Here is a 22,809-nt window from a genome sequence, read left to right as displayed (position 1 = left end):
ACACACTTTACCTTTACGCTTAAAAAAACATTCCCACACAAAAGATCTCCCTTGTAAATCGGTGCAAAAACCCCTAATTCAATCAATACTTAAGACAGCAAATACTGTCGCAAGTTATACTGCTATCATCAAATATTTGAGTACTTCTCCTGTCCCAGAAGATATATTTGCCATGAGAATGTCAGCAGATGTGTGCTATGGGAGGAGGATTTAAACAGGCGAGTGATTTGAGGCCGGTGTGATGCGAAGCACTCAGGTGTGATTGTGCTCATCATCTATAAGAAGAAACGAGACAATACGCCTTTGCTGTCTTGTCAAGGGGAAAAGTACTGGACAAGTATTTAAGGCTGTCGGATAAACACCACCTGCTGCAAACATACAAACAACAGTAGTGCTGATCTCTCTGTGGTCTCACGCAGCTGTGTTCTTGTTGGATTATGGGATTCCATGTTTGCTCTGGCGTTATCATGAGAGATGGGGAATGGAAATAAAGGAACAGATGCAGAGAGAAACTAAATGTGTCTGAGTACCCACATTTCCTCAGTCAAACACAAAACTCTCATATGTTAGCAAGTGCCTTGCCAAAAGCCAAATGGGATGGTTACTTTGTCCATGTGTCTGATTTTCTGGAAGTCTATGCTCTACTGTATAGAGAGCTTGTCAGAATTATCATTTCACACCCTGTAATTTTGTGTTCTGCTCTGTCACACTAGGCCCATCAAAACAATGTAGGGATCTCTTTGCCGTTGCATGCTGGGATATGCCAGTGATCATGCTCACCTCTGCCATCCAGTGTTCCACTGGCAGAGTTTTTAAGTTAAGTGTCGACAGCTCTGATCGAAAGAAATGTTGAACTGTATGCAGCCATTTCCTTGCTTCTATTCCTTTTAATTTTTTTTGTAATGAATAGTTGTTCAGAAAAGAAAAAAAAATCCTAGTTCAGAATACTTGTCTAAACAATTTATTCACTGCTCTCAGACGTCATTTACACAGCAGGCTTCAGTCTATAATTGTGGTCTGTTTCTCACACAGGGATTTTTTTAAATTACTTTAGAAATGTGAGAACATAGCATATAAATTACATGGACTCAGTCTGAAACCTCTGGTCTCCATTCATTGGATTTGGATTAACATGAGGGTGATTAAATTATGAGAGAAATTGTCTTTTTTTTTATGAAATATGTATTTACTATCCATTAACAAAAACTTAATATTTGTATAAAGATTGCAACATTGAGTTTGAGCAACACAAGATGGCATATTTTCGGCATGAAATACCTAAATTGACTCGATTTCTTTTCTTATTGTGCACAATTTAGGCGTATTTAAACTATTTAAACTAATTTTTGGGTGAACAAACCCTTTACGCAGCACAACTGTTTTTAACATTGATAATAATAAGAAATGTTTCTTGAGCACCAAATCAGCATATTAGAATTATTTCTGAAAGATCATGTGACACTGAATAATGGAGTAATGATGCTGAAAATTCAGCTTTGCCATCACAGGAATAAAATACATTTTAAAATATATTCAAAAAGATAACAGTTATTTTAAAATGTAATAATATTTCACAATATTACTGTTTTTAATGTATTGTTTATTGAATAAATGCATAAATACAAATATGTAGTGAGCATAAGAGACCATTTCAAAAATAAATACTTTTCGACACCAACATTCTGTTTCATGCAGATTCAAAAATTTTCAGATAAAATTTTAATGCATTGTCTTGCGTTTTTTTCTCTTATTAATTTAATGTAATTAATGATCAACTTGAACACTGTGTGTGCAAAGATGTGTCTAAAGGCCAGTTTTCTTGGACAGTTTAACCTTACACTCCATATTATCGCTCTAAGGCAGAAATTAGTGGCTATTTTCTTTTTCCTTCTTTCATCAAATGTATTTTCCAGAGTCTATTTCAGCATCAGCCACTCGCTGAGGTGTTGCCCTATACCTGAGGGCATTAACCTCAATATCCAAAAGACTGTAGGAGTTTGTATTAAAGTTGAAAGAAAGCAATACCAGCAAAATAAGGTAGTGCACTCATCTGTAAGGTAGCATGACCTTCCAAACCTACTGAATACACAGTATTTTTCCATATACACACTACACACTGTGTAGAAAGTAGGAAAGGTTACTTCAACAACTCCTTCAGTAGTATAGAATGTTCACTTATGGAGTCTTCATAATTGTCATAATTAAATCATGTACGCTCTTTTAATTATGCAGGACCACCAGGGGTATTTGCATAACAGAGCATTACCGCGATAGACGCAGAGTTGCATTCTCAACTCATGAATGCTTTGATAGGTCCATGAATGATTCAGAGAGGCAAAGCTGAAATGCGCACCCCAGGCATTTGTCTTGATTAGTTTTCCGTTGTGTTGGAGACCTAATTAGAGTCCAACACTGGCCTTCACCTGTTACACCATCACAGTCGACTCGTACCACTGCTTTATCTCCCACTGGCAGCTTGAAATGTGACTCCGCTGTCGAAAACAGCGTTTCGGTCAGAGTGCATTTTAGTTAAGGTTTGTGGTTTCACACAGCAGCACTGTTCCTCTAACCTGAACCATTTTGATGGATGGATGAGACAAATTATGTAATATAATGTACAGACTGGGCTTTTGTATGGGCTTTTTCTATAAAGATCCATGCTTTTTCTACAAAAATCACAAAATATAATGTCAAATAGTGAATAAACTACTGATTTGTCTAATGTGACAATGTCCAACAGAGACACTAGTGGATAGAGGGAGGCAGTGTCTCTTTTGACCATTGCATTCATGTCACTGTCAGTGCAAAATATTGGTTACACTTTATTTCTATAGTCTACTTTAGGCATTCTACTATCTATAAGTAACTTTGCAACTATGTCAACTAAGTCTCATTCATTTGCAAATCACATGTCAACTAACTCCCCTTCTAGTATTAGAGTTAGGGTTAGTAGAATGAGTTGACATCCATAAGTTACTTATAGTTAGTAGAATGTCTAAAGTGGACTGTCGAAATAAAATGTTTCCAAAATATTTTTTAGCAGCTTTTGGGCCAGATTTACTTACAGCTTGCTCCAGCGCAAACTCTTTTGGTGTTAAAAACCTACTGTCAGGATTTAACTTAAGACACGCAATGAAAAAATAGCACTGAAAAGGCTTGGGCATAGTTATTTTTGCGACTGACTTTATTGCTTATTTTGCAAATGCTAAATTTATGGGAGGAGAGTATTAAAATTAATCATGGCAGGTGATTTACTAAGGTTTGCGCTAGTCAATTTACTGGTATTTGCGCCATTATTTACCACCCAATAACAGCACTTATAACACCAGACTTATTTTAATCTTGGTGTGTGTGTGTGTGGGGGGGGTGCTCTTATGCTAATTTGCCCTGTTTAGTTAAGCTGGCCCTTCATTATACATTAAACATTTATACATTAATTATACAAATAAACATATAAAATGTGATGGTATTTTTGGTTGCATGTTGAGTCTGAATTTAATTTGAACCCAGACCTATGTGACTCCACTGAAAGAACCTCTTATTCCCAAGGTTTTTTATTCTCCCTGCTCGGTGATATTGTGTCAGTACACTGTGTTATTGGAAAAGACAGGGCTTATTTCTCCCAAACCACTCCCTTCTGCTTTCATTCTGTCGCGGAGCTCCGAGTTTCCCCAGTCTTTTTTACATTCCTCATCAATTGCTGATGCGGTGGCAATATTTTTCACAAAAGTCTTTTAGATTGCGCCGATACATTAACTCATAGAAAAAGAAGTTGACTAAGGATTTTTTTGAAGATTAACTCTAGCTCCATCACTATTCTTGAAAGCGTTACTCTGCTCCCCTGTCTTCTTGATGAAGTGAGAGTGGAGAATGAGAGTGGCTTGGCGTAGGGATTGTAGCACAGGTGAATTGTGGGAGATTGATTCCCAGTCTGTGAGAGATTGAATCAGATTGCTGAACGGTTAGAGGTCACATCTTCACTACAAACTGCACTACTGAACAGTCAGAACGTAATAAGGAGGAGAATTTGGAATTACTAGAATAATGTGCTGTTCTTTCATGCTAATATATTTATCAATAGATCCTCGGAGACAAATATTGCGCAAAGATTAATAATGGCATATCTGTCTTTTGAGGATAATGGCCGTCGTTGTTATTTTTAGCACAAATGCTGTGGCCATCAGGGATCATTTCTTTCCAATGGAGGGGTTTTATTGTCGTTATTAGCCCATTTATTCTGCTCTAAAATGCTTTTGGAATTATTCTGGAGTTAATTGTGTGATATTTTTTGGTTATGCTTTGCTAAGCTGCTTGATTGCCAAAAGACCAATTGTAAAGGTATTTGATCATTGTTAGTAAGGCATTGATCTCAATCTCCAAAGTTTAAGTGTTTTAAAAGGTAATACTATTCACAGCAGTTATGGGTAAATAATCATGCTTAATGCAAAGATAAGCTCTGACTTTCACCCTAATGCACATTGTTTCCTCCGTGGTAACGCTGTGGTTGGTGGCTCTGCGTGAGTGTATAAATCCCCGCAGGCCGACCTCAATGTATAATGCCGACACAGTATTGATTACACATGAGCGAGTCAAATCAATAAACTCCTCGGGTTGCAGAGTATAATTACTTGGCCAAATCAAATACAACTCTCCATAGCTTCAAACTACGTTAGAAAAACCAACCAGAATTACAAATGTTGTTGCAATAATCTGTGGGAGGTTTATAGCCGGAAGTGTGAGTTCATCTTGTATCTCTGGTGTATCGGATTTGAAAACTTTCAGAAGAGAGAAGTGCATCAAACCTCTCTCATGTGAGTTTTCTTTGTGTTCTCTTACAGTGGCAAACATCCTGTGGAGAGAGGAAGGTAAGCATGGTGTTTTAATACAATATTAATGTGTAGCGTTTGTCTGGACTGTGTTAATGCTGCGGTCCACCTTGTTTTCGGGGGATCTGAGGCCTGAACATTTATGTCCCACTACAGGTCTGGGGATTGGAAACATGTTCTATGTGTTTTATGAGGACGGTATTAAAGTCATCCAGCCAGTGGCCTGTGAGATTCAGAGACACATCAAACCCAGCGAGAAGCTTCTTGGCCTGCAGGTGAGCTGTCGTATATAAGAAATGTTAAAGTACTTTTAAATGTACAATAGAAACCCTCTGTTTTCCCTCCTGCTGGCTCTAACACAAAGCAAAGTGTGACTTTTACGAGTGCTGTTTATGTATCAGCGTTTTATTTTACAACAAAAATGGCTGATTGCTGATGTTTGTTACATGCTACCAGAGTTATGCTACTTTAGCTCATTTGCTACGTACAGCATGGATGCTGCATCCATCCATCCATCCTTCCTTCCTTCCTTCCTCGTTTCTTTCCTTCCTTCAATTCATCCACCCTTCCTTTCTTTCTCTCTTTCTTTGTTTCTTTCTTCCGTCCTTCCTTTCTTTTCATCCTTCCTTCCATCCTTTCTTTCCATCCATCCATCCTTCCTTTCTTTTCCTTTCTTTCCTTCCTTCCTTCCTTCCTTCCTTCCATCCACCCACCCATCCTTTCTTTCTCTCTTTCTTTGTTTATATCTTTCCTTCCATCTCTCCATCCATCCTTCCTTTCTTTCCATCCATCCTTCCTTTCCTTCCTTCCTTTCAACCATCCATCCATCCACCCACCCTTTCTTCCTTTTTTCTCTCTTTCTTTGTTTCTTTCTTTTCTTCCTTCTCTCCATTCATCCTTTCTTTCCATCCATCCTTCTTTCCTTCGATCCATTCTTTCTTTCTTTCCATTCATCATCCTTCCTTCCTACCTATATTCCTTCCTTTTTCTTTCCTTCCTTTTTCCATCCACCAGCCTGTTTTCTTTATCCTTGCTTTCTTTGTTTCCTTCCTTCTCTCCATCCATTTATCCGTTCATCCTTCCTTCCTTTCTTTCTTTCTTTCTCTCTTTCTTTGTTTCTTTCCTTCTCTAATCCATCCATTCATCCTTCATTCCTTTCTTGAGGAAGAGATAACTTTATTTTTCTTTGTTTCTTTCTTTCTTTCCTTCCAGCTCTCGATCCATCCATATATTCATCATTCCTTTCTTTTCATCCATCATTCGTCCAACCTTCTTTCCTTTCTTTGATCCATTTTTTCTTTCGTTCTTTCTTTCTTTCATCCCTCCTGCATTCCATTCACCCCTCCATCCTTCCTTCTACCTGTTCCATCCATCCATCATTTCCTGTTTCTTTTCTGTTCTTTTTTTTTATTCTTGGTTGCATATCAGTATAAACAAACACAGAACTTTCCTTTCAGACATGACTATTGCTTTAACCCTGTGGAGTTTGATTCTCAGCACAGACATCAGCTGAGCTCCTCCCTCCATCACTTACATCCCTACACTCTGCATATCATTTCTCGGCTCTTTCTGATAGGTAGCTGCTAGATTTACACAAGCTATTAAATGATTGGCTTCCTCTGTTCTGCTGTTCCATCGGAGCTGGGTATGCTGATGAGACAGCTGTGTTTGTTTGGAGCTCTGGGCGGTGAGAGCTTGAGTTTCCAGCCTCCAGAGAGGCAACAGGCCTCTATTAGGACATCAATCAAATGCCAGGCCATAATGGCAAGCCCCAGTGCAAACTCTGTCTGGGGAAGAACATTTAGAGAGCATTACGATATGTTTTTCCTATGTTCTGCTTGTGGGAAATCACTGTCCAGCCTGTTCTCACGCAAATGCGTCTCTATAGCACGCAGTGTGTTTATCGTGCAATTTATACGCGAAAATGAGTTTTTACGTGGATATGATATACGCAGTTTTGCGCGTGCATATGATACGCACTTTATTGCGTGATATACACACGCACCCCACACCACTAATCCTACCCAAGCGTATAATACACACGCACCCCACCTACCCATGTGCTATCCATGCGTATACTATGCACGTAAAAACTAATTTCCGCGTATATATTACACGATAAACACACTGCGTGCTATATAGACGCATTTGGTGTGATCGGGTTGCACTGTCACATGTACTTCCCTCTTTTTAAAATATTCATTGATCGTTATGAAGATCTTACAGATCATTGCAGTTAAAATCATTTTATGATTGAAAAACACTATGTTTTGATAAAACTTCAATAGCAAATGTGCAACATTGTTGATTAGTTGTTAAAATGACACCACAACTGAAGGACAAAAATATTATAAAAATAATTTTCACAAAATAAATATTAAAATGATTAATGATAATTACTGGTTATTGATAAAGATAGGAAATGTTTCTTGAGCACCAAATCAGTATATTATAATGATTTCTGAAGCATCACTGAAGACTGGAGTCATGATGCTGAAAAATCAGCTTTGCCATCACAGGAATACATTTTATTCATTTTAAAATTTGTTCAAATAGAAAACAGTTATTTTAAACATTGTTTCAGAGCGAGAGAGCATGTGGATCAATTTACAGCAGTCTTTATTAAATTAATAAAACAAAAACACTCAGACAGGAGCACAGAAGAAACATTGGAGCAATGCAAACTAATATACATAAGCAATAACTAAAACCCCCAACTAAATGTGGTATACACGGAGGACATAACCAGGAACTAAACTAGCAACAGGTGAGCATAATTGGTAACTAAAACAAACTAGGACATAAGAAACCAAGGCAAAAAAGCAACATTCTTTGTGATCTCATGAGTGCGCTTTGAAATTTACAAGCATTAAAAATAACCTTAAAAGCCAGTGGCTGTTGCACCAACTAAAACGGTATTTGAGTCTCGCAAGAGTGTCGCTAGACCTGACGAACCCAGTCACATCCGTCTGAGTCTCCGACTTGATTGTCGTTGGCAGCCCTTGAGTAGCCCAGTCAACCGCATCACCACAGGAGATGCCCACTTCTGCACAACCTCTGTGGCCATCCATCAAGCCAGCTCTCAGCTCTTTAACCACACAGCACATTCAGCCTCGGGTCTGACAGACACTCACATTTAGACCGAGCTTGCCTTCATGATGACATGATGCCTTCCTCCGAGGCAGACGCTACAGAGTCTCATACTGTTTTCTTTCAGTTTCATTTGTTCTAAAGAACTAATTCATTTATGTGGCTTCATTGAAAAGTTGAATAGCATTGTTGAATAGGCCAGCAGTGTTCTATAGAAAAGAGACAAACTCAGAAATTAGACATTTTTGAGATGCATTCATAATATCTCCTTAATATTTCTTTGTGTGGTCAGTTTTTATGACCCTTTTTATATTTTATTCCTGAAGGAGGAGGTCTGTCCACAAGTGGAGGGAGAGAAGGATCAGAAATGTATGTGGACATCAGCCGTCAATGTGAAGGACAAGTTCATTTACGCCACACAGCCGTTGCTGAATAGGCTGCTCATTGTAGACATCCAATCCCAGAAGGCCGTTCAGGTAAGCCAGTTAATCAGTAACCAAAACATTATTCTTGTGAACATACCGTAAACATATAATCACATTTGAAAAATGTTGCAATTTAATGTCTGTAATGTGGCATGTGTACTGCATAATTCATAATCCTCAAATCCACATTTTTGTATATACACTTTATTTTTGAGTGAATTCAATTGTTGAAAAGTAGATACTTTCTACAATTTGATCTATGATCTAGACATGAGTTACAGTGAACGGCTCATGTGCCTGGCTGAAAAGTGCTTTTAGAGTGAATGCCAGGATAAGTGCCAACAAGACATTCTCTCCATGCCAGGCCTCACTTGGGTATCCCATAATGCCTCATGATGCACTGGCACTCATAATTCAGTCATCTGGAAGTTTGGTTTTCATTACCCCATGCAGATTAGCAAGTGCTAAATAGCCTGATCTTTTAGAAACTGAAAAGCAGAGAGAAGAATCCAATATTTGTCTTCAAATCGCATTTAAGCCAGAGCATTCACTATTTATCAACCAAAACGTTTCATGTTGAATTTATTTTTTAAAGTTACAGCTTTCTGTAACTGCTAAGGATGGCGTCGAGGACTCGTTTATATGTGCTGAAGAGTTTCTATTATTCAATCTAATCCTCGGAAGAAGGGGAGGGATGTGCTGGGATAAAAATTCAATGTGCACATCTGCTCCCACAGATTATTGCACACATGGAGATTGACGCTGAAGACAACAATCAGCCTCCTTCATCATAGCTAAACACGAACACTGGTTCACTCTTGGTTCCTTTTAATGCCGTGTGTTGTCGAAACAAGCTGTGCACATGCTCACATTGTGGAGAACTTAACAGGGAATGCTGCACCAGATGAATACAAAACACTCATCTGAAGTTGGAGACATTTTGAGGGGGGAAAAAAACCCCTCTGCCCCACTGAGAGTAAAAGAGAATGTATAATCATTTTTGCGATGCTCAATGTGCAAATTGACATATTTTTTTTTTCATATTCGCGTGCATCCATGTAAGCACAATGAGGTGTGAAAATTGCACAGTAAGGCTATCACTGCACAAAATGAATCATTTGTTTCCCAGTGGAATATCTCCAGCCAGGTGACAGAGAATGGATATGGATGCAAAGCTATAATTGCAAACTGGCTGAGCTATTGTTATTGTCAGCACTCTGTTTAAAATGCACACCCAAAACCAAAACTCTGCATGTGCAAAAACGTACAGCTGTGCTTTCGGAAGCAACACACGTTCTCTCTGTCATGGATAGTTGCTTTGGTGGACTTGTAAACTTTTATTGTGACTTTTGTAGAATGTCAAAAAGCATTGAGCTTTCAGCACATGGTGTGAATCAGCCTCTTGAATTAATATAATGAGTTCCAGTGATTTTATTGAATCCTCACAGGGACTCTTTAGAAGCAAACAATGTGGAAAATTGATCAATTTTTCAAAGAAACACTGCTGACCGGGGGCAAAAATGCTGAAGCGTCTGTCTTAATTGTGCCTAGCATGAGATAATTATAAAATTTCACTCCGATGAATACTGTTTAGCTCATTTTGAATTGGACTGTGTGCCATTTAGAAGTGAATTGAGATTATATTGAATTATTAAATGATAAAAATAAGTCTCTTATTGTCACGAACCACACACGGGAAGCAGGGGTTAGATCCATTTGCAGTTTGATAGGGTTATCCGTACTCGTAAACAGTCCAGGCAGGGGTCAAAACCAGAGAAGCAATCCAAAAACATAAAACAATACAAAACGGGCAACAAAGCAGAACTCGGAAGTGGTGTGATAATATACAATAAGGAATCCGTGACCAACAAAGAAACAACCAGGGTATATAAACACACAGAACTTACAATGATAACAAGAGACAGCTGGGAACAATGACGGGAACAATGACGAGAACAGCTGAGTGCAATGAACAGATAAGTGCAGACAAGGATTATGGGGAATGTAGTTTATAATGTGACAGACACCGTGAGGGACGAGGACCTCTAGTGGATACCCGGGGAAACACAAACCAGACACTGTGACACTTATGCTCACCAATGCTACATTTATTTGATCAAAAATACAGTAAAATATTGACATCAATATTTTTGTGGAAAACATGATCTTTTCAGAATTTTTTGATGGATAGAAAGTTCAAAAGAACAGCATTTGTTTAAAAATAAATATATTTTTGTAGCGGTGTAAAAGTATTTACTGTCACCTTTGATCAATTGAATGCATCCCAGTTGAATAAAAGTATTAATTTCTTAAAAATAAATAAATCTAGCTGACCCTAAACTTTTGACCGGTAGGTAATTAATTAAATGATATATAATTTCATTATATAATTTAATTACATTTTTTTTATGGATCATGAATCCAATTTACCAGAGGAAAAACCTCTTCTGTTTTTGCTTATTTTGTTGTTGTGTTGGACTAATGAAATTCCTCTGTTGTGTGACTGTGTTTAATTGATTTGAATTGCATTTAGTAAATTTCACTTCCTGTCATCCCAGTTTAACATCCTGTGTGGATAATTCAGTTCAGATTTCATCCTATGAATTGCCCAACCCTGCTTACTAAGTATCTGATTTTGCTGAGCGAATTGAAAGAGTTGATCTGTTGTTGTCAACAGACTGTAAGCACAGACCGGGTTCCAGTGAAGCTTCACTATGACAAGTCTCATGACCAGGTGTGGATCCTGAGCTGGGGAGATCTGGAGAAAAACTTTCCAACCCTCCAGGTAAGGCAAATCCCTCTAGGATCATCTTTGAGTGTTAATCACCGCTTGATGGCTGCTTAAGAAAGCTTCTCAAACAAGAGAACTGGGACATTCTGCCTTACATTTTCTCTCATCTGATTATTCAAGTATATGATTCGGCCCTGCTCGGTATGTTTTAATTATTTGAGTTGACATTTATGGAGCATTCCCAAGGGATGTAATGTTGAACCACACAGTACGGAGTCTCAGTGGGGTTCCATATTGCATAATTGGCACAGCCTGTCCGCCATAATCCATAGCTTTGGTTAATCACAGACAGAATACATTGAGCTCCTCAAGACAAGGGGAATTCTGGTGCGCATGAAAGCCATAATGAAATTGCAAAACTGAATGTGTGACTCTCCTATGCTTCAGGTGATCAGCCAGGCCAGTGAGAGCATGTCCCATCACACCATTCACACCAAACCAGTTGGCCATCGCTTCGACAGGGTGGAGGATTTCTTCATTCCTCCCATCAGCCTCACCATCAATCACATCAGGTAAAAGAGAGCGAGACCTCCACCATATATATATGAGCAATGTATGAACACGTACTGACTGTGATTATAACTCCAGAGAAAACAGCTCTAGCTCTGGATAGTGTGTAAATTGCATTCAGGGACTGACATTTAGATCTTAATAAACCATTTTGTGCATTCATAGTCACTCACATGGGGAAGTACATTTAGAGGTAGTCGAGGGGGAAATTGGGAGTTTAAACCCTGAATAAACAGACCAGGAGATGTTGTGTGGATATGGAAATCTCATTTGAATTGATTAAAATCTGAGTTGAAGATTACCAAGCATGCCCTGATCCTCTTACTGTCCCCTGTTGGCAGATGGATGTTTACTTACGCTATCATGTCGTGCTAATATATTTTTAAAAAAAATGTCTCAATTCCAAACGCTAGATAGATTTTCTTGTTCTCTTCGTCAAGAGAGCAAGTCAATGCTAATGACGAGAACAGTGGCAAACAATGTAAAATGTTTCCATGAAAATTACGAATGTGACGGTCGTGAAGAAATCGTACGCTCTGATCCGAAACATTGCTGTCTGCTGCCAACATACACAGCAAGTTATCAGAACACTTTAGAGTGCAACAGTTTCAGCCCACTTTTCCAGTGCCTTTGTTTTCAGAAGTATTTTCCCCATTTTTTATATAGGGATTTTAAAAAAAGTATTTGTTAAAGAGTTATAAGCTATAAGGCATTCCAAACTTTGATTTGACAGAGAAAAGTATTTGAAAACCATTCAAATAGTCGAAGGTAACTGACTGTGAATCAGCTTAAACATACAGTATATGCTATATATATTTATTGCGAATTTTAGTCCTTTACTCATTACAAATTACATCTAGAATTACTCATTTTATGGAATGTATTCTGAATACTTTTTGATTACTTTTAACGTTTGAATCATTTATCACTTAAATTTGAATGGGATTATTGTGTGCCACATTCATATAAACAAAGAGAAAGAAATTATGATTAATTTACTGCCATTCTGTGAATAATATGTAATCATGTAGTCCATAAAAAAGTAACTATAATCTGTTTTTGAGCATTTTTAAAATGCAATAAAATTTTATTACAAGTACTAAATGTTTGGAATCTGATTACATGTAATCAGTTAATACCCAGAACAGTGTATATATAAAGTAGTTTGAGGGCATACATTGTTTCAGTGCTTCATGGGAGTTGGCGGGTACTAAAGAGCTCTGTTGGTGCAATTTGCTCGCTACGATAGAGATGTCTCTGCAGAATCATCGGTAATGTGTTTTTTCACCAGGAATTCTACTGTTAAACATGGTTATTTAAAAATGCTGAAATAATACAACTGGCATATACCCTCGATTAAAGGCACGATCAAACAAGAACTATTAATGGGCCCCCAAAGAGGAAATATGATTGACAGTTTCTTTACAATCTAATCAAATGAAAGCATATTCACATTTTAATAAGGATATCCAACCAAATCAGCATACCAGTCAGAATACAATTTGTTTACTCATCTATGCAGAGTACTTTCAAATGTTGTTTTGTCACTGAAATTGCCTGTATGTCGTAGTTTGGTGTTCTCTGCTGTATGAAGGTGTTGGGGAATGAACATGTACTGTAGTTCATCACAACAGCTATAGACCAGCTTTTGTTAAAAGACATGATCTTAGTCCCACAAAAGAGAGTTCATCCAGAGGATACGGCGTAATGCACAAAGGCCAGTTTAATTTTCAATCCTTTCGGTGTCTGAGATAATACGGCTTACACACATACCACACACACGCAAAATACACACTCTCTCCTCATAGAGGAGTCGCTGAACCCAGCGGTTTGATTTCACCCTAATATTTACTAGCAGTAATACTGTGCTAGATGCATTCCGCACTACAATTCAGTTCCTGTCACCGGAGGTCAGTGCGTGTCAGTCTCGTTTTTCTTGAATAAACTGCAGGACGGTCAGCTGAGGGTATGTACACTTTTTTGGCGCTTTGCCCCAATAGACTGGTGACATTTAGCAGTGCTGTCTGCTCCCTGATGGAGTAATGTGTTTCAGTGCTCCGAGTCAACGGAGTGCAACATCAGCGCTATATACTGAAATAGAGGTTAACTCCAGTGTAAAGTACTCTAGTCCTCTGATCAAAAATTTGAATTTAGCACATGACATTAGCTTTTGAATAGTGAAGTTGTGTTTCTGTGGAAATGCTGTTATGTAACCTCTTTGACGAATTACATCATTGATCTAAAGGGAATAAGATAAAGATTGAGAGGGTGATTATGTAAGAGACTCACAGATCGAGACCAGACATGGTGATCTCATAGCTATTTGTATGTAAAGTGTACACAATTATTGACTGCATTTGAAACATCTAAATCCCTTTTACGCACAACTTTAGAGAGCTACAAATCCTCTGAATTTGGTTTTACAGCACCTTAAGCTCAATAATGTATTCCAGACTCGCATTTAATCAGTAAATGATTCAGTCTGAGAAAGATCCTTTTTATGGTGAGTTTCTTTACTGATAAGTACTTAGTTAATTAATTAGTACTCTTTAATTTGAATGAAAGATCAAAAGTGAAGATATATATATATATATATATATATATATATATATATATATATATATATATATATATATATATATATATATAGCTTCTAAAACATTAACATTTTTGCATGTGTGACTTTAGGGGCCTACTCATGTATATATTATACTATCTATTTCAAGAATTCTATTAATCTCAAATGATTCATAAACATGTGTAGGTCCCTAAAGTCACACATGCAAAAATGTTAATGTTATAGAAGCGGTTTGCATGTTGATATGATATATGTCAGTGTTTATCTAAACCTAAACGCATGCTAGAAACCACACTGTATGCATGAATACCCATGAATAATAAATAGATCAACCCGAGAGCTCAATGTTCCTTGTAAATTTATATGAATTTACTCGCGTAATCCTCTGGAGGATATTGATTTTTGAAAATATGCTGACATAATGAGATCCGTGACTGGTAAACAGCGCCGATGTCATTTGTACAAAACACTGATGTAAGGAGGAATGTTTGGTGATCCGTGATCCAATAATTACTTCATTCGTTTCTCATTTGAAATGCCTCATATGCTTTGACATCACCTGTGGCAGTGAACTGTTGAGGAGGGATTTGTACAAGGGAGAGACTGCATGTGACATTTTAGTCAGGTTGTCAAATTATTTCAGCATTTACACACCTTCACACTGGGAAAATAACAGCCTACAGGAATCCCATTCACAGCATTCATTGACTTTCTGTCATGCTTTTATCTGCAACCAGCCTGTGGGCAAATATGTTTACGCTTCAACAGTAAAGAAAATACATATCTTTATTTATTTATTTTCTTTTATTTTAATTATACAGTAAGCCCTTTACTAATGCCAATATTTTACAGGTTTCAAGGGTTTGGTCAAATTAATATTGAATACATTTGTATAAATGCATGTGCGGCGATGAGTGAGTAAATAGAGAGAATAAAATAAGTGAGTGTGTTTTGTTTGTTCATAAGAAAGGTTGTTGGGAAGCCCAAGGTGCATGTGGAGAACAGCATTGATTTACGACAGGAAAGTGCTTCTATTAATTGCCCTACAGTGCATAAACAAACCCATGGAAATCACAAAGTATACACAATGCCACAAAACCACACATTTGTGTTGCGTTTTTTATTATCATATTACAAAGCTGTCCTGTGTATTGACTGCATGGGTAGAGGCTAGTAACTTTATAGAGTAATGAAAACAGCTTTATTCTTGTGGCTGCAGATATATCCCTGAGACAGAGCTGTGTGCGCCAACTCAAAAAGATGTATGTGACACTACAGTATACTCTTCTGGTGTACTAAGGGATACATCATCACATGTCCCTGTAGATTTTTTTATATATATATAGCACTAGAAAACCTGTTTGTAATCGTCATTGAGTGATTTAGGTTTCCTCGTGGGTCGCATCAAACATAAATCTGTTTCAACAAAGCTGAATGTTGATTCTAAAAGCATTTTACCAACCCCCATAACATCACAGCCAAGTTCGACAACACCCCCCGTTGTATTTTTGTGTCTGAAATGCTTTATTTTTGGGTCATCGATGTGAGTGTGCTCGTGAGTCCTATAGCGGCAGCCATCTTCACTGTTTTATTCATGTTTTGCCGCATTGGAATTACCACCAAAACTTCACACGCACAGAACGCTAATTCAGTTTATGCAAGGTATGAGGTGCCAAGTGTAACCTGAGTAAACCAGACTTATTGAATTACATGACATTCAATTATTTTTATTTTTTTCAAAAACAGGTGGTAAACATACAAAGACTATACAAAATACAAATTCACATAAAAAGAAACAAAAAACAACAACAAAAGGGAGTGTTGAGTGTTTTATGTTATTAATTTCTTTAACATTTTTTCCTTTCCTCTTCCACCTCTTCCCAATAATAATAAGAATAATACAGATATTGATATGATTTGCCCATTGATATGGCTACCCGTGCATTTCATTGAATGCATTTAATAAAAAAATTTAGGTACATTTTAAAGTCGGCACGAAACAAAAGTTGCAATAGCCTTTTCTTCCCTAATGTGAAATATATCTGAGTGAAATGGCGGTTCCACTTTATTTCGATAGTCCACTTTAGACATTCTACTAACTATAAGTAACTTATCAACTACATGTCAACTAACTCTCAGTAGAGTATTAGTAGACTGTAGTAGACCGTTAGGTTAGGGTTAGGTGTTAGGGTTCGCGTTAGGAGAACAAGTTGACTTGTAGTTTCCAAGTTACTTATAGTCAGTAGAATGTCTGTCTGGGGACAACACAATAAAGTGTTAGCAGATATTAAGCAGACAGTCTACTAATACTCTAATGACAGTTGACATGTAGCTGCAAAGTTACTTATAGTTAGTAGAATGTCTAAAGTGGACTATCGAAATAAAGTGTTACCGAAATGGCTTCTTGAACAAGAAAAATAGTTGGGCAGAACTTTATTTTGTCCTTCAGGAATTGATTGAATCGTTGGACGGTTGTGGTTTGCTATTGGTCGATCTCATGTGAGTGACAGGTTGTCCCGTCCTCGCGCCAGTAAGAGAAGAGAAGAGATGTCGCTGCAAAATGGAGTTATTTTGATTAAAGATTATGATGGCACTTTTTTAAAATTGTGAGCACAGATAAATTATTTATAATAAATACTGCAATATTCCATAGAGTGAATTCCATGGTTTTCCAGTTTTCCATGGAGTGAAATGTACATTCACCCTTATGTGCGTGAAGCAAAAGAAACTTTGTGCAAGTTCGGAAAATCACATGTAAATTTGGTCACAGCTTGAAACACTGGTTAAACAATTTATTTCTTCTTTAAATTTTGTGACTTCTTTCTCATTTAGGGTCATAAATGTGCATGCAAAGACAAAACTGGCCTAGCATTCACATAATATATAAAAAAATATATATTAACATAAATGGAGGCACAAATAGCTCATCAGGAGGGATTTGTTCTTGCTATCAAAATAATCTTATTTACTGTACACTTGGAGAATTGACTGGGTATTAAAACGCACTTTTGCGTTCATATTCCGTGATCTCACCCCGTCGCCAGGCCTTCTTCCTGGACTTCATAATTTGGAAATTAAGCCCAGAGCATATAGTCACAGTCAAAACAGCCTGGCCTGTAACTAATGAACGGACACTGGCTGCCAATTGATAGAGCTCATCACGAGCAGTGATAATCTGTCCCGTCGGTCCGTGGCAGACGTGGCCTTTTGGCCAGACTTACATTCTCAAGTGCGTAAAAGAAGATGGATGTCAGGGTTTGAAGTCTGCACTAGAACTGATTGGAGAGCATGCAGATTTAATTGAGCTTTGTCAGATCCTTCATTTCACTCACCAACTTCATTTGTTCTTTGTTCTTCTGAGTTTTTTTTATAGCCAATTATCGGGCTCTTTGGATTTCTCAATGGATAAGACAAAGTGTGGCTGATTAATTTTTTAATTGAAATAAATTATGAAACCCAGGCATCTGGCAGAGGATATTTAGCGTAGACTGATGAATAGAGATGTGACATTGAATTCTTTTTTCTCCCCTAAAGCTTTTGGATCTTCCTCATTAGACTTGAACCTGCACTCTGGGTTTATTCACTCAGAAGCTTTGTTTGTTACTTTCGTGTGGCAGCTTCTTCTTATCCAAAGCAACTTACACTTCATTAATTGCAAGCCCAGTGCCCTCAGGGTAACATTACTCAAGTGAGCAATGGAGTTAGATCCAGTTCCAGGCACACTTTATTTATCGATATAGATCCTTAACAATTACTGAGCTTCAGGGTTGGGAAAAGTCTACATTTTTGGATTGGCTTCCTTTCAATTCATGAGTTGAACTGACCTTGAAAGTGTTGAATTGGAATGGCTGGAAGAGGAATTTACTGATTTGCAATTTGCAAAGAAATTTAAGACATGAATTTTACATCAAAAATCTTTTGACTAATTATACCTATTTATTCTGGTAGAATAATGCCCCCCCCCCCCCCCCCCACACAGCTGATTCGAAAATACTATTAAAACAGGTTTTGATTTTGTCATAGAGCACCACGCTGTGTGTGTACATTATCATTTATAATTTAGAATAAATAAAACAATGTTTCTGATATCGTCTAATACATGTTTTCTCGTTAATAGGTTTGGTATTATCCTCCACAAGAATGAACCATCTCTTCATAAGATCGACTTGGAAACCACCTCCTCTGTGAAAAACATTAGTCTGCAGCAGTACGATTGCATCCCACAATCCCTCGCCTACACACACCTGGGCGGATACTACTTCGTCAACTGTTGGCCGGACTCAACAGGTGCGGTTCGGCCACAATTAATCATCGATAGCGTAACAGACGATGTCATCGGTCCTAATGGGGAAGTGAGCGGCACGCCTTATGTCTCTCCTGATGGCCACTATTTAGTGAGTGTAGATGACCGTGACGGGCTAATGCGCTTGCAGCCCGTGTCCGTGCGGGGCGAGATCGGCCAACCCTTTGACATTCACACCAACCTGCACCTGTCCGATCTGGCCTTCATGCCCTCGTTCACCGAGGATAACCAGTATAACGTGTTCGGCAGCTCGGGCCGGCAGACAGATGCTCTTTTTGTGGAGCTCAGCACCGGCAACGTCAAAATGATCAAGAGCCTGAAGCTGCCCACGGCATCGGCGCAGTGGCCTTGGAACCGCCAGAACAGGGTCATGACTGGCAGCGGGCTGTTCGGACAGTATCTCATGACCCCGTCTCAAAGCTCCCTGTTTATACTGGATGGGCGGCTGGATAAACTCAACTGTGAGATCACTGATGTTCCACTGGGAAATACTGTGGTGTGGGTGGGAGAGGCGTAGGCCGTCTTAAAGGGGCTTGAGAGGGAAACAAACAAACAGGTTGCACTGAATTTGGTCTCTGTTTAATTTATTGAGAATAAAAAAGTCTCAAAGTTTGGAACAAAAAAACTAAATTGACTGTTCAAAACCCTGCATTGGAAAAGAGAACTTGGGAAATGCTTGTTTTTGATAAGTTAGCCAGGTTTTCGAGTCAAATAGCTAATAAGTAGTATCTCCAAAAATATTAGGTGGTGTCTAACTAGCATTGGGATCAGCGGGAATCACTTCGTTTGAAGGTGAGAATTGTTCAACTGATCAAATGGATCAACTCAACTGTTACGGACCCATCTTTTAAGAATAATATTTCCTCATTTCCCCGCTATCACTTAATACATATACAAAGCGCATTCGGCCCATTTTTTCCAGTGCCTTGAGGGAATACTCGCTAAAAAAGAAAGCCAACATTATAATTCCCCCCGAGCCTGTGGATTAAACCCTCCTTGGCTTTCTCACACACAGATGAAAACAAGAGCTACACTTAAATTTCACCTGTTTATAACTCCCACAGACCCCGAGGCATATCTGGCTTATTAAAACAGCATCGTGCTGAGAAACTGTCACCTACTGTGGATATTGAGATATCGGTAATGATGTGTCTGACAACTGTAAATCTTCATGAAAAGTTTGGGTGTAAGAAATTGAATGATGACACCGAGAATTGTGTGAAGTCTTTGTGTTGAAGCCCCAATTAAAACCTACATGAAAACCAACACTGGTTAGATCAGTGAACAAATGAGAATGAGTCTGTTATACAATAGAAAACTTAACGTACATAGGAACGGGTATGATCCTGTATAATCTTAGTAAGAGATGATGTAGAGTTTCAAGGGCACATAAAGAATCAAGTTTTAGTTGACTCAGAAGTCACAGCCACTGCCGTAAGAGTTTGCTTTCAGTAACTGGTGCGTTGTGTGGTGTGATGTTAGACATAATTTATGCATTGCAAGGGTTATATAGCTGGGAAACATTTATTTAAGAGTTTGAGAGTCACAATGCTACAAGAGCACTAACAAAGGAATCTTTTAGTGTCAGTAGGAAGCACAAGCGTGTGCTCACAACGTTGAATCGTTTCCTCAATGGACAGTCTATGCATTTTCATTGACACGCCAGCCAATGGGCTGCATGAATTGAGCTTTCCCCCCCCCCCCCCCCAAATTAGTAACATTTATGTTTTCATGTTTTAGTTTAGATTTTGTATATTTTGTTAAAATGTATATGAAATGGCTTTTTATTGACTGTATTTTCCTTATTCCCTGAGTAACCATGACTGTTTTGTTTTTCAGTGACTTTTACTTTTACTTGTGTTCTGTAAATAGCAGATTGGTCTACACTCACATGCAAAACTATAGCTTGCCGAAATCATCTTCAAACGGTTCAGGTTGATTCGTTTCCCCTCGCTTATTTTTGAGACAAAAGAACTGCACTGTCTTTGTTCCACAAATGACCAATTACATTGTGATGTCACATCCAGAGATTTCATAAGCTCCATGTAGCCATGTACGTTGATTCTCGTGGTTGTTATTTATGTAGAAACATGCTTGACATTTTGGCAGTTAAATAAAGCCTATAACTTTGAAAAAAAAAGGTTTTGAGTATTATTTTGTCTCGGTAATATGAGTTGAATAGACCGGAAAATGAATTAAAATCCCAAACTGCATTAATTTATGCATTAGTGCATCAACAAATTGATGGATTCAGTATGAAAGTGATTCATTCAAAGCGCAAATGTTATTTATCTTGCAGAATGTCATAATTTACAATTCAATTATACATCATGCTCCGTTACATAGCCAATCTTCATTTATTGAAACTCACTTTATAAAGCTCGAAGCATGCTATTCCACACAAATAATGAGCACCTTGTAACAAGAACTCAGTTGATTTTTTTTGACAGGATTCAGTAAAAAGACTTGCGTACTCGACTTTGGGAACAAATACATCTGGGGCAATGCCTGTCAGAAAAGCTTTAGTTTTCAGTTTATTTTACTGTCCTCCTTTCCACTCCCTCCTTCCACCACTGACTTTCTTTATTTCTTTCTGTATTCCTTCCCTCCTCTCTGACTCTGATCCATTATGTTAATAGTCTTCTTTTTCAATCTCGCTCATAATACCAAATGAATGCACAAGTTGCTGCATGAACGAGACCAAAGCGGCACTGCAATTATCTATTGTCGGTCATTTATCTTTCTTCCATTCTCTCCTTCTCTCATTATAGGCCGCACACCCACCATTTTTAGAGAGATTTGGGGATAATTTAGTGGTCACAGTTTAATATGTTCATGCCCTTCCTTTTCTAAGTCTGATCATCATCACTCATGTTCACAAATGTTCACCGGGCCAAAAATGCATGCTTTTTTCAAAGGCGTGTAAGATGGGGACCTTAAAGGCCTGTTAACTATAAAGTTTTAATAATCATTATAATTCCACACCACAGCAGTAATGATAGCGAAACAGCATGATATCGTTGGAATCATTTTAGAACGATTTGTCCAGCTGATGACCGATAAAAACATCCGCAGCCAATCTGAAACCACGCGACTTTAACTCTTTTCTCGCCATTGACGTAATTTTCCAACTTTACTTGTTCCCTTTCGAGGGAACTTGAACTGCGTCAACTACCGACACTTTGGGGAACGCCCTTAGCATAACGCATCTGAAGTATTAATGAAACTAATCCAATCCTGATTGGTGTCGTGTCATGACGTAACATGTGACAGCATACACGGAAGCTACAAAAGGACGCCGGCACAAAACAGAGTTAGCTTTTTGCTCTTCAGCAAGCACTCTGTGTCAAACTGTCTGTCCTATTTGGTGTTGTTTGTCCTATAAGAATTGTCCCAAATAAAAGTCTGCATTGCAATGCAGAATCTATAGTGGCTCGGATCTCGCGTTTGCCGAGGCAGCGCGTAGGTTACGAGTCTACTCTGCAATAAAGATTCTGTGGCTGGGATCTCGCGTTTGCCGAGGCAGCGCGTGTATTTACGGTCTGCATTGCAATGCAGAGTCTATAGTGGCTCGGATCTCGTGTTTGCCGAGGCAGCGCGTAGGTTACGAGTCTACTCTGCAATAAAGATTCTGTGGCTGGGATCTCGCGTTTGCCGAGGCAGTGCGTGGATTTATGGTCTGCATTGCAATACATAATCTATAGTGGCTCGGATCTTGCATTTGCAGAGGCAGCGCGTAGGTTACGAGTCTACTCTGCGATAAAGATTATGTGGCTGGGATCTCGCGTTTGCCGAGGCAGCGTGTGGATTTAAAGTCTGCATTGCAATACATAATCTATAGTGGCTTGGATCTCATGTTTGCCGAGGCAGCGCGTAGGTTACGAGTCTACTCTGCAATAAAGATTCTGTGGCTGGGATCTCGCGTTGCAGAGGCAGCACGTGGGTTTAAGGTCTGCATTGCAATACAGAATCTAGTGGCTCGGAGCTCATGTTTGCCGAGGCAGCGCGTAGTTGACGAGTCTACTCTGCAATTAAACATTTTCAGAGAGTGTTAGGGCTCAAGGCAGCAGCGTCCAACATCATTCCTTTCGGCCTGCTGCAAATGAGGGCCCTGCAGTAGTGGTTGGAAACCAAGGGGTTCTCCCCGAGGGGGAACCCATTCGAAGGTGCGCAGGTGCCTTCGTTCCCTATCCATGTGTAAGAAAGCTTGGTTTCTGTCCCAAGGCCCTGTGCAGGGAGCGTCATGTCGCTGGAAAGCCGTTTCGACAGACGCCTCCCTCACGGGC

General features: G+C 38.7%; 1 protein-coding gene across 2 annotated transcripts in view; it reads left to right on the top strand.

Moving 5' to 3' along the window:
• fstl5 (follistatin-like 5) overlaps positions 1-20,654 on the top strand; it is a 113,441-nt gene extending 92,787 nt beyond the window's left edge. For both annotated transcript variants that reach the window (XM_079629855.1, XM_079629854.1), the window contains exons 11-16: positions 4,839-4,865; positions 4,983-5,101; positions 8,243-8,392; positions 11,019-11,126; positions 11,520-11,644; positions 18,338-20,654. In XM_079629855.1, coding sequence (XP_079485981.1) covers positions 4,839-4,865; positions 4,983-5,101; positions 8,243-8,392; positions 11,019-11,126; positions 11,520-11,644; positions 18,338-19,040 — 1,232 coding nt within the window. In that variant the 3' untranslated portion in view covers positions 19,041-20,654. The remainder of the gene's footprint in view (positions 1-4,838; positions 4,866-4,982; positions 5,102-8,242; positions 8,393-11,018; positions 11,127-11,519; positions 11,645-18,337) is intronic.
• Positions 20,655-22,809: the final 2,155 nt, after the last annotated feature.

Source organism: Phoxinus phoxinus, assembly GCF_949152265.1.
Source record: "Phoxinus phoxinus genome assembly, chromosome: 12".
Taxonomy (NCBI): domain Eukaryota; kingdom Metazoa; phylum Chordata; class Actinopteri; order Cypriniformes; family Leuciscidae; genus Phoxinus; species Phoxinus phoxinus.
This window is presented reverse-complemented; position numbering and strand designations above follow the sequence as displayed.